This window comes from Rhinolophus sinicus, linkage group LG04 (genome assembly GCF_036562045.2).
Source record: "Rhinolophus sinicus isolate RSC01 linkage group LG04, ASM3656204v1, whole genome shotgun sequence".
Classification (NCBI taxonomy): domain Eukaryota; kingdom Metazoa; phylum Chordata; class Mammalia; order Chiroptera; family Rhinolophidae; genus Rhinolophus; species Rhinolophus sinicus.
In genome coordinates this window covers 5,445,231-5,458,054 of record NC_133754.1, presented here as the reverse complement: position 1 = coordinate 5,458,054, position 12,824 = coordinate 5,445,231, and the positions used below count along the sequence as shown (strand labels likewise).

The following is a 12,824-nucleotide window of genomic DNA, read 5'->3' as shown; positions in this document are numbered from 1 at the left end:
CAAAACAATTTCCCTATTGAAAAATATTTAGGTTGTGTCCATTTTTCTCCATTACAAATTATCCTGTACATGGATGCTTTTTGCATATTCAAGAATTTCTCTAGGATAGATTCTCAGAGATAGAACTGCTGGATTATAGGCCTGTTGTTTCTCTTTATTTCTCCAGCCTCTGTTTTGGTAAGTATTGGTAAGTTTCCCTCTAGAAAGAGCATATAGAGGTGGTCTTTTTTCTTCATCGTCCCAAATGTCTTTGACAACTCTCTTCGTCTTCCTGTGTTTCATTTACCTATGTCTAAATGAAAGAGAACAACCCCTATCTTGCCTTACAGGATTGCAATCTAGAGATCAAATGTGAAATCCAAATAACACCTTACAAACAAAATGCCATCTATTGTGATATGGAGATGTTGATCATTTATGGATGAGACAACTCTGACCTCATGTTTGTCCTTTTTCTAAGATCGCCTGTGCTATCCTGTCTTATCCTCTTTCTCTCTCTCTCTCTCTCTCTCTCTCTCTCTCTCTCTCTCTCTTTCTCACATGCACACACACGATATGGATATTTATTATGTTGGTGCAAAAGTAATTGCAGTTTTTGCAATTTTTAACCTTTTAAACTGCAATTACTTTTGCACCAACCTAATATGTGTATCTTATATATGCAGATATAAGCATATATCTTGTATGTACAGATATATGCTATATCAGTTTGAATTATTTTATGGGAACAATTACCACAACTTGAATCAAATAAATATATTGTAAGAATTATAGTAGAAAATTAAAACTGCAGTTCTGTTTGTTACGTTGTGTAGTGCTTCTGGGAATAAGCAAATCACCAGGTGGAAACAGGAAGAAATTTTGACTCATAATACAGAGTATAAAAGTGGATCCATTACAGGAAATTTGTACTTCTTTGGGGAGGAACAGATAATATTTGTCCATACAGGAAAGAGCAGTAGAGTCTGAAGCAGAATTCAGTTATTGTAGACCACACTTTCTACCATATTGTGAGCAACCGCTGCATCGTTCAAATATAAATACTTCTCTGCTAGTGTCCTGCAAAATTAAAATACCCTGTAAAAACTGCTGTTACTCTTACTCTGTTTCACTGCTCTTGTCTCTCCCTCACCCCTTACAGAGCCAGCGGGTAACCAGGCACAGCTGTCCTCCTTTAGCTCCCTCAATTCTTCAGTTCCAGAATAATCCATGCATTATTGTGTTGCATATTTACCTTCCTCTTACCTCATTTGACCTCACAGCAGCTGATTAAACATTCAGTCTTGGCCCAAATCTTTTCCATGGGTACCATGACCTGCATTGCAACCCTTTAGCATCATAAATCACCAGTTGATAAAAATATTTTAAGGAATTAAACATAATGTTCAGAAGAAAGTGGAGTGATCATACCTTTAGGGAAATCTGCAATAGAAATGCATTTGGAAGAGAGAGGATTCTTATATTTGTGCCTTGAAGGAAGAATGTTTGGTGAAGAATTATCACCAAACTCAACAGGATTAACTTTATTTCTAATATTTTTGGAACTGGAGATCAGTCTAACCTGAAGAAGAGAAGGAATATTTTAGGTACTTAGATCCGCATATCTGTACACATCTACAAGATGACTTTCTTTAGAAAATACTGGTGGTTTGATGTGATAGAGAAACAAATCTCTGAAGCTGGGTTGAATAATTAAAGACCTTGCTCTGAAATGCAAAAGTCATTGTAAAAGGAGAAGAAAAAGAAGAGGGAAAAGGAGGAGATGGAAAAGAAAGAACGAAAAGAGATGGACAGGGGGAGGGGGAAATTATATATTAGTAACCCCAATCATCTGTAAATATTTTGGGAGTGTTTTTTTGGTCAACAGGATAATATACTGTATCATTCGTCTTAATTATATCACAACCATTTCCCCAAAGATAAATATTCCTACAGCATTCCTATCTCTTGACTTTGAGATAATTTTAGACTTCAGAAAAGTTGCAAAATTAGTGCCGAGTACGTCCATCATCCGGCTTTCCCTAATATTATCTGACATAACTATGAAGAACAAGCAAAACTGGGAAATTAACATAGGTATATACTGTAATCTAAACTACAGACCTTATTCAAATATCTGTATTTTATGCGATAGTTGCCCCTTTTTCTATCCCAGGATCCAATCCAAGTTCTGACCTTGCATCTAGTTGTCATGTCTCTCTCATCTCCTCCAGTATGTAAACAGTTCCTCCGGCTTTCCTTGTCTTTTATGACCTTGGCACTTTTGAAGAATGCTGTTGAGTTGTTTTGCAGGGACATCCCTCCATTTGAATTTGTCTCATGTTTTCTCATGGTTAGAATGAATGTAGTTTTGCATTTTTGGCAAGAATACCACAGAAGGATAATGTGTCCTCGGTCTACCAGGAGTTTCATGATGACGAGTTGGAGCGCTTGGCTACGGTGATGTCTGCCGGGTTTTTCACTGTAAGATTGCTGTTAATACACATCTTGGGGAGATCGTGGGATACAGTGGCAAATGCTGTTTCTCTTCAAGCTTTCGCTAATTGTAGCACCCTTCCTTAGATCTTGCCTGCTACAATTATTACTGTTTCCCGCATTCTTTAAACATTTATTGATTGGAATTCTTCTGTAAGGTAGAGCTGTCCCTTCTCCCCCATTTATTAATTCATTTATTTATATCAGGATGGGCTCACGAGTATTTATAAGTTATGATGCAATACTGTCATTATTTGTTTTGTCACTCAAGTCTACAACATGATTTAAATGGCAGAATAAGTATTCCAATTACATGTTTGTGCCATGAATTATTGATCGAATTCTTCAGTGTTGGACGTTTAGGTTGTTTCCAGTTATTTGATAGTACTATTCGTGATGTCTGAAGCACATAAACTAGTTTTCTAACATTGGAGTTACTGGATGTTGGAAAAGTTTGTGCTCGTGGTTGTGACCGAGCTAGCAGAAACTGTCAACATATCAATAAGGAAATCACACAGTCCACACACTCCATCGAGACAACCCAGCTATGAGCAGAGGCAGTAGTAGATTCGGAGCTCACGAAGGCCCCTGCCGGCAGGGTCACTTAGCTCAATTGTCATGAACAACACGGAACAATAAAGTTATTGCTGTTGAGAAAGAGACTTCCGGTAGGGGCATTTCTATTTCCGCCAGGGTCTATATTCTTCGCCCTCAGTCTACATTGCAACCGGAAATATTTGTACCCCGTTTAAAGCCACGTCCGCCCTGACCTCAGTCCCGCCCACATACTCGCAGAAGCACTTCCGGGGCTGGGTGATTCCGGCCCGCCCCGCCCCGCTGCCGGTGCCTCGCTGGAAACTCGGGCTCTCCCGGAAGTGGCCCGGGCCTGTCTGTCGGGGTCGCCACCACCCCGCTGCTGCTGAGGGCCGCGGGGTCGGCGGCGATGGCGGAGGCGGCGCTGCTGCTGCCTGAGGCGGCGGCGGAGCGGGACGCTCGGGAGAAGCTGGCTCTCTGGGATCGGAGACCCGACACCACGGCGCCGCTGACCGACAGGCAGATGGACTCGGTGCTGGAGCTGAAGGCGGCGGCAGAGAACCTGCCGGTGCCGGCCGAGGTGAGGCGACGGGCGGGAACCGGCTGGGGCGGCGGGGAGGCGGGGCTGTTTTCCTCGGACGCGCGGGCGGACCTTGGCCTTGCGGACCCCGGTCCAGGGTCTCGCTTCACGCCTCCGTCGTCACCGCGGCGGCTCCGGTGGGCGAGGCCCCTCACCTCTCGGGGCTGTCAGGCCTCACACTGGCGGCGGCCGCCCGGGGACGGCTGCGAGGGCATCCGGTGGCTCGTGTGCACCCGACCCCCCTGCGGCGTGGGACGGTTGGCCGGGAGCCGTGTCCTCGGAGCCTGCGGGTGGCCCTGGTGTCCGCCGAGGCGCAGACCTGCTGCCCGCCGTCTCCCAGAAGGAGGGCGCTTCGCTTCAGGACAGCCCCTCCGTCCCCGTGGTCGCTTAGCGCCTTCAGAGGAGCCGCGCGTCCTTTCCGCGGGGGCAGTTGGGGCGACCGAAGTTGGCCTTGAGCGACAGTGTCATTCCGCGCACACGGAGCCGTGAGCGCGATCAAGTGCAGGTCGTGGGACAGTCCATGCATTTGGCCTGTTGCAAAGCGATGAAAACGAAGTTTTGCGAAAGCTGGGCCAGTGCATCGTTGGGGAAGGCTGGTCCTCGGTGTCAGCGTCAGCGTTTTAAGTCCTGATTACCATTGCGATTTTCCGCGTCTTACTGCTCGTGTGATTCAGTGCAATAGTTACCATAGCGAGAAATACGTTTTGGGAACTGTCAGGCGTTTGGCACCCCTTCTGTGGTCGTGAGGGCCAGGTTTAGGGGGGCTGTTTTATTAAGGGTGATGGTGACTGTTCATGTTGGAAGCACTCGTTTTACACGATTTGGAGTCGTGTCCAAAGGCAGATTAAGTGTAGAGACTTAAAGTTTCCCCCCCCCCCCCTCAAACATTAGAGGTTAAGAACTTTGATTTGAAAGTTCTTTCGCTTTTTTACAGTTGGATGCTTTGCTTTAAAATGCGCATGTTCTTTCTTGGGTTTCTCGGTCCTTCCCTAGGATGCTGTGCTGGAAGTGGGTCTGACACAGTGAGGAAGTAGGTGGGCATGTCTTTGGCGTGGCTGTCAGTCTTTTATGCGCTGGGTAATAGCAGTTGTTTGCTCTATAAATATTCAGTCCCTTTGTAACTGATTTGGCCTGTTACTGAAGCAGGATGTTTGGACATCACAGCACCTGGGGAGAACATAGTCCACAAGAAATGCAGTCCAATTCGTTTTTATTGTCATGGGCCACAAACTATTGTTTCTTATTCTCACTGAGCTTAAAGGAAAGGGTCTGGAGTCAGGTAAATTGAATCTTTTCATTTGCGCCCCAGTCTTTCATATTTACACAACACAGTACCTGTCATTAGCCTCATGCAGCCATTTTAATGTGTGTCATGTGCCTACTCTGGGCTAGAAATTGAGGATAGAATAAGTGAGAAAGACCAGCTCTCTAGCCTCACGGAGCTGACAGAATTGTGAGGATCATGAGCATGAAAAAAAGAGCCAAGACGTTCAGACAGTGACCCAGGCTACAAGGAGCAGGAAACAGGATGGTGTGACACAGTGGGAGGAGGTGTGCCCTTCAGACAAGGAGGGGAGGCTTTTCTAGGAAAGTACGTCTAAGGTGAGAACTCCTGGTGGAAAACAAGAAGCCAGCCTTGCAAAGACGAGAGAAATAACATTCTAGCTGGAGGAAAAAAGCAGTGCTAAGTCATGGGTAGGGGCTGACTTGACAAGGTCAAGTATTCAGGGAGGGGCTTTGGGTACACACAGCCTTGGCAGTGGATTCCTGTGAGAATGAAATAACCTGGTATTTACCCTCCTGGAATCTTTACTGGGGAACTTTTCTTTGCTCTTCAGCCCTCGTTTCCCCTTTACTGAAGTGTTTATATGTCTTGTGGGAAGACTTTGGAATTGAGTGTTTTTCTGTCCTTTTTCCCGTTACCATTCTTGTAACACGGGTGCTGCAAAAGAATGCCTTAATTGTTATTTTGTCCAACCAGTGTATCTCTAAGGGATTTTCTGTAGTGTTTCACAATTTTCACGAGATAAATTACTTCCTGAGCAGCTGGAACTAGGCAAGTTAGTTGAACAGCAAGAGTCCAGCTAACTCTTAACAAATCTCATACAGCTGTTAACTTCTTTAGGCAATAGCTTTCTCTGTTATGAAGGAGAACTATAGTCTTATCTTGGAAAGGAGATTATACCTTTTTATTTGGTGTTAGCCAGCTGAGAGAAATGGTGGTAGAATATTTGCAGTAGCATATTAGGTGGACAGGTTTTGTAGCCAGGGCAAATATTTCAGTAGTGAGGGCCATTTTCTTTCAACTGGACCTAGTAATTCTTGATAAAATGCTAAAATAATTGGCTCTGAAATTTACGTGTAATTTACTGTTACAGTTGTTTCCTAAAGGCTCTGTGACATTACACGTGATATTTAACTTTTCTCATCCTGTTTTGTCATTATAAAATAGGGATTATAATCTTGTTTATGGGGAGTTGTGAGACTTAAATGAAATCATGTATTTTGGAAAGTGCACCTGGCAGGCTACCTCTATTTTTCACGTGCTTTCCCCTCCCACGTGATTAGCATCTTAAAAGAATAGATTAGAATCTTATGATCCTCAGTGGGAGTAGGTGTCACTCAGACCAAAGGTAAAAAATGAAGAGATTAGGTGCTTCTGGAAGTTTCCAAGACTCTATCTGTACCTCTTCAATGATTTGCTCCAGAGAAAGTAACACCAGTTTCCATTTAGGGAGTTGTTCGAGTAGATTGATTATAAAGGTGATTATCTCCAACCCAGAACTGTGCAAGGAGTAAAGTTTGGGAGAAAAAGGTGTAGTATTTGTTTGATTTTTCCTGGACCTGTTCATCTGGTCCCCATGTAATTAGTATTTAACGTGTTAGTGTCCCTATGTTCATAAACTGTACAATAACTCTCTAGAGCTGCCAATCAGGAACCCACATCTGTGCTCTTCTCTCTAGAGGCAACTGTCTGCTCCATCTGGAAGCAAGTGAATCAGGCTTTCAGTCATCGCCACTTGAGGAGTGAATGAGAGGTCAGACTAGGAAACTTCGTGATACCGCCACCCGTTCTTGCTTTGCCCATCTATTCCAGGTGCTTTGAGAAAAGAAGACAGCTTGGCAGATGTACCTACTGGGAGATTTTTTCATATGCTGTTGAAAAGCAGCTTGTTTTGTTACTTTAACAATTTTCTTAGATTGGTTACAAGTGTGGCTTGTCTGTTGCTTGGTTTGAGAGAAAAATGTGTTGTATTAGTGAGAACAAGGGACCAGGCCAGGAAGCTGCCTTCTGCTTCTGGTGTTTCAAAGTCCTTATGATTGAAAAGCAGTTAGTATTTGTGCAGGAAGTCAGCAAACAGAATGCTATTTCATACATTCAAGTGATTAGATTTACTCACAACATCTAGATTACAGATTATATCTGGAATATCTGTAGTAACTTCTCAAGTAAATTAGAAGGTAAATCTTTTTTGGTTCAAGATGACAGATTGAGCACATGCGTGTGACACGCTGGGATCCTTTTGATATAATAGTGATAAATGTGTGGCGCCCAAAAAACAAAGGTGGTATCAGTGACCCTGCAATTTGGGTAAATTTGTGGGAGTCAGGAAACATACTATCATTTAAAAAATCAATCAGAACAAGTTGTAAATATTATAAATTTTGCCAGTCTAAAAAAGAGATGGTAGGTGACAGAATTTGAGAATATGTACGGAAGAAAATATTAGGGGTATTCATTTCTTCATTTTATGTAGTGGGGAGTCAATAGATAGGACATCAAATTGACGAACTCAAACACAATACTGTAAATCTGTGTTAGAGATACAGAGTAACAATCAAAAATATTGAATCCAATTAAATTAGTTAAAGTTGGGGGTAGGGGAGAATTTTACTTTTCATTGGAACTCTTCTGATGATAAGGAATAAAAAATATTACGTTCATGTGTTTTGAATAATTTCTATAAAAGAAGATTGATAAAAATTGCAGATAATCTCTTTGGTTCCTTCTCCTTTTAAAGTTCTTCATTCTACTCTCAAATTCCTTAAAAATTAAGTTCTTAAATTATAAACATTGGTATTGCCTCTGAGAAGAAGAATTGTAAGGGCAGAGAAGATGGGAAGAAGGAAGGGAGACTTCGCTTTTTACTTAAATAATCATTCTGTACTCCCGGGCCCGATACAGCTTAATAACAATTAGAGAGTTACGAATTTAAAGAGAATAAATTCCATCTTTTCCTTATACTCTGTTGAAGGACAATTGAAAATGCTACATAGTAAATGAAAAAGCAAGGTGTGTATAGTGTAGTGTTATTTGGGTTGAAAAACAGGTGCACTTCCTTTGTATATGATCATTTGACACCATCCCACAGTTCTTGGATGTTTCATTCAGTTTTAATTTTCCCACTGTTTCCTCTTTATGGGTTATTTTTATGGTCCTATCGCCCAGTTCACTGATTCTTGACCTTCCTATAGCTGTGTTGGGTGAGTCCGTTGCAGGTGTTCTTCATCTCTTACCATGATGTTTTATTTCTAGCATTTCCTTTTGACTCTTACGGTTTTAATTTTTCCGCCGAAATTCTGTATCTGTTCATTTATTTATATTTTATACGAGAGCCTGTTATTTTAAATTCATTATCTGATAGTTTCAATATGTAGGTCATCTCTGAGTCTGGCTCTGTTGAGTGCTTTGTCTCTTGACAATGAGTTGTTTTTTTCCTTGCTTTTAATGTAATTTTGAATAAATACTGGATATTGTGTGCAGGCCAGTAGAGAATGAGGAAAAGAGTATTAATGCCTGGAAATAAGAATACCTCTTTTGTTAAGTTGTGAGTGTGGAGAGTTGTATTAGTCCAGTCAGGAGTTGAGCTTGGTTTAGGTGTTGCTCTGGTTATCTTTAGTTTACCTCTGGCTTCAAATTTCTCTGGTGTTACTTTTTTGCTTCGCATCGGGGCTGTGTTGCTGCAGGGTTTCCTTACCAGTCCTCCTCTCCCTCCGCTTTCTGTATGCTCTGCGCCTGCGTGGCAGAGTGTCTGTGCTTTGGCCTTCCCATAGCAGCAGATGGCAGGGCGTTACAGCCTGGCGACAGTGGTAGGTGGGAGTTGTGTCTCCCAAGTCTAGCCTCGGTCTGGGGCACGCCTTTGCTCTTGGGGCTGGAAGGTGGAGCGGGCTCACGGATTCTGCCCTCCCTGGGGGTTCTGCCCTCCCCTGGGATTCTGCCCTCCCCCGGGGGTTCTGCCCTCCCCCTGGGTTCTGCCCTCCCCTGGGTTCTGCCCTCCCAGCTGTAGGAGACCTACTGTTCTAGGTCGTCCATGGTTTCTTGCCTTTCCTCCAGGCGTAGTGCTGTTTTCTTTTCCCTTTCCCCATCTGTAGAGGATATTCCTGTGTGCCTGAGGGATGATGGGATTTGCTGCCCTTCTTAAGACTTTGGTTCCACGGGGAGAAGGTTCTGGATGGGGCTTTGTGCTCTGCTTTCCCACGGCGTCTCTGTGAGGGGGTGCAAACTCCCCGTGTGTCTGTGGCTTCCAGGCTTTCTGTACTCACGCCCTAGCCTTTGCAGTGCGGGGAAATGGATGCTGAGTTCTCGCCTACTTGTATGGGGCTTATTCTTTCTTTCTCCGTGACCTGACGTGCCACCGGTGAGCCCCTGCTCGCATTCCCTCTCTCCCTGGAGGTTCCCGTCTTACACAGAGTTTAAGCTGCTTGGTTACTCTGTAGTCTCAGCTCTCTGATGGATTTAAGAATAGTTGTGATTTCATATATTATTTATCTTTTTCTTTTAGGGTGCAAGCAGTACTCTGTCCAGCTTTCTTTATCTTAGCCTAGCCTCCGTTTGCTTCCCAGTATACTTTTCAAATTGGAGCCTAACCACCGTCTCCCTCCCCTTTGCGCCTTGGATGTTGTGTAAGCAGTGCTGATAGAATTATATGTTTGAATTTTGTCATGATCTGTTCATATAAAACTAAATTTTACTATTAATAAAATAAAATTTTGTAAAGCTAGCTTCTGGACGATTCCGTTCCCAAGAAGCAGCATAGATTCTGATCTATAAATTTACTTACTCTGTTGCTGCTAATGAATAGGAATAATAATAATATGATACACGCTGTAGCTCAAATTTATTGGGTGTTTGTTATATGGTGGGCGTTATGCTAAGTACGCGGAGCACTGCCTCTGATGGGTCGCCTCCCCCTCTCCGGAGAGACAACTTGCTGGTAATTGGGGTCGTTGCACAGAGCGTCAACAGGCAGCTATCTCAGCACAGCTTCCGCTGTCCTCCAGAACCCTGGGTGGCAGCATGCAGTTCCTGGTGACACTTTAAACTTAAGATAGATTCTCACCGGATTTGAGAAACTTAATTCGTACTGGGCCACAGTCCTTTTATACTCGGGTTATGTCCCCGTTCAGGAAGAGTTGACGTGAACAAGTGATGCCCTTAATACAGCGTTTGTCATCTAGCCCCGCCTGGCTTTCGCGTCAGACTCATCGATGGGGAGACAGCAGGTCGAGGGCCTTCTCCCCACACTTCTGTTGTTCTGCGGCTTCCCAGCAGTCTAATCAGAGCCCGTTTTCCCATACTTGGGTCTTTTTTTCACAATGGCCTCGTGATACAGATAACGTAATTCCTGTTTTCCAGCAAAGAAATTGAGTGTTAGAAGCATAAAGTAGTTTGCATTGTCACACAGCTTTTAAGTGAGCAGGAGCACGGTTCAAACCAGGCCCCGTTATAATGTTAGTCACCGAGCCAGAAGGTGTAGCCCCACTTGAACCCAGGTACAAAATCCCTATATTTGAAGAGTTGTACCATGTTTCACCGAAAATAACACCTAACCAGAAAATAAGCCCTACCATGATTTTTCAGGGTGACATCCCCTGAACATAAGCATAATGTGTCTTTTGGAGCAAAAATTAGCATAAGACCCGGTCTTATTTTCAGGGAAACAGGTATTTCTAAATTAGTGGTGGTGTATTTTGTATCTATCCTGTTTTAACTTTAAAGAGAGAATACGGCCTGTCCTCAGATGAAATTTCTGTATCTAGAAAACTAGCCGAGGAGGTGGTTTCCTCGGGCCTTGTAAGAAGTCTTCTGTTGCTGGACCTTAGATGTCACGCCCTAAGGACTGGAGATGGGGTTGAAACAAAACAATTGGGCCCTTCTACCTTCCGCAGCATCCACACTCCCTTTAGGTCTAAGAGCTTGTCTGTGTGATGACAGGGGAGTTAACACCTGGCCTGTCATCAGCAGCAGAGAACTAGGAAGTATCGTAGGTCCGATGGCATGGGAGGTGAGAGGCCTTGTCGCTGAGGCTCTTCTGAAATGGAAGGGAAACTCGAAAGTTCTTTCTGTTCGGTGGTGATTTCAGCATTTGTCAGAAAGGTGTGGGTGGAATGTGCCAGCAGTGCATGTGGTAGAAGGAGGTGATGGCTATTGGTACTTAATTCTTGGATGTGATTTGTTTTCTGTTTATTGGTTTTAATGCCTTCCATCCTTTGTGTTAGATAATGGGGAGGCCAAGCTGCTTCAGCAGCGCACAGGTTTTGCCTTTGGTGCTGTTTCACTAGAGGTTCAAGTAAGAAAATGTGTGTGGATTAGCACAGGTTCACGACCAGCATTACAAAGGTAACTCAAAAACCATACTCACGAATAGTGGGGTATCAGTGTCATGTTTACATTTTCAGACCAGTATTGAATACAGAGAGCCTCGTTATAAATATTAGTATTACAAGGCGTTTATTAACCTCAAATGGTTTAATAGAAAACGTTCCTTTCCTTTTAAAAACAATTGAGATGTAATATCAATCTTGAGTTAAGTTCAGAGAATTTTTAAGTTATTTAAATGTCTTTGTGGCTCTTTTTTTCCCCAAGCTCCCAATTGAAGACTTGTGCAGTTTAACATCCCTGTCGCTGCCCATCACGCAGACGTCAGTAGTACCTGAATCTACAGAAGACATCCTCTTGAAGGGTTTTACTTCCTTAGAAATGGGAGAAGAAAGAATCGAAACCGCACAGCAGGTAAGTGCAGTATTGTTTCTAAGGATGCTTGATTATTTCAATGTCTCAAGACAGGGTTAAATGAAAAAGGTCCTAATTAAAAGTTCTAAATATTTCAAACTGCAGTTAACATCAAATCTTTCTAGAACGTTCTTGATTTTCTGTTACTTGTGGCTATTAAGTATTTTAAACCTATTGCTCAGGTGTATTTGCAGTACAGGTGAAAATGTGTATTCCAAGTTTGGATGTTGATAGATTATGATATTTATTACGGTTTTAATATTTTATGTATTTTGACTCCCCCCAGTGTATGACTATGTTAACAGCCCTCCCACCCCCCCACCCCCAGCATGCATGGGCACGCACACCCCTTTGCCTGTTGCTAGGTAATTTCTTTTTTAAAAACCTAAATATCCTCTTTAGAAGAGCCCTGAAGGTTACTTTTAGTAATGTAGCATGCATGACTTTCTCTGGGTTTTGCTTATTCCTGATAATAAACCTGTGTACAATAGTGTCTTTTGCCATTTCCTCTGTTTGTGTTTCTGTCCTGTGAAGAATCAAAGCTGAGACACTTACCGAGTAAAATGTTAAGTAGATGTGTGGACGTGAACATACGGGAAGTCGAGAGAGGCAGTGCGGCCAAGCGATAAAGAGTGTAGCTCGCTTCCCATCTTTGTGAGCCTAGGCAAGTTCCTTACCTTCTTAGATAAGTTAGTTTCCGTACGAGTAAAGCAATGGTGATTATACACCCGTGCCATAGGGTTCTTGTGCGAATTCAGTAAGGTAATGCCTGTCAGTGCAGCGTGTGGCAGGCACGCAGCCGGGCTTCAGAAAGCGAGAGTCAGAGAACTTTCCAGGTTTAGTGTCCTGAGAGAATAAAGCGTGGCATTGACTTCGAATCCCAATTTTAGAAGATAATTTTGCACCACGTCTGTGACCTTATTTGGAAAAAAACTACATGCACGTCTCTTTTCAAGTTTAGAAAAATCTAATATATTGAGGTACAATTTACATACAATAAAATGTAATCATTTTAAGCGTACAGCTCGATGAGTTTTGACAAGCGTATGTGCCTTTGTAACTACCACGTGATCAAGATGTAAAACGTTTCCGTCACCCAAAAAGTTCCCTCATGCTTGTTTAAGGTCAGCCTGCCCCATCTCGTTATAATAATAGATATTTTCATAACCTTGGTGGTAGGGCCAGAATCCATACCCAGGTTTAGCTGATGCGAAAGTCCGT

At 43.1% G+C, this 12,824-nt stretch overlaps 1 protein-coding gene across 2 annotated transcripts in view; it reads left to right on the top strand.

Moving 5' to 3' along the window:
* The first annotated feature begins 3,269 nt into the window (after positions 1-3,269).
* Positions 3,270-12,824, top strand: part of COG3 (component of oligomeric golgi complex 3) — a 53,833-nt gene continuing 44,278 nt past the window's right edge. Inside the window, exons 1-2 of one of the 2 annotated variants that reach the window (XM_019756980.2) lie at positions 3,270-3,589; positions 11,457-11,603. In XM_019756980.2, coding sequence (XP_019612539.2) covers positions 3,419-3,589; positions 11,457-11,603 — 318 coding nt within the window. In that variant the 5' untranslated portion in view covers positions 3,270-3,418. Of the gene's footprint in view, positions 3,590-3,723; positions 4,095-11,456; positions 11,604-12,824 lie in introns of those variants that run through there. The other variant, XM_074329300.1, reaches the window with a different exon arrangement.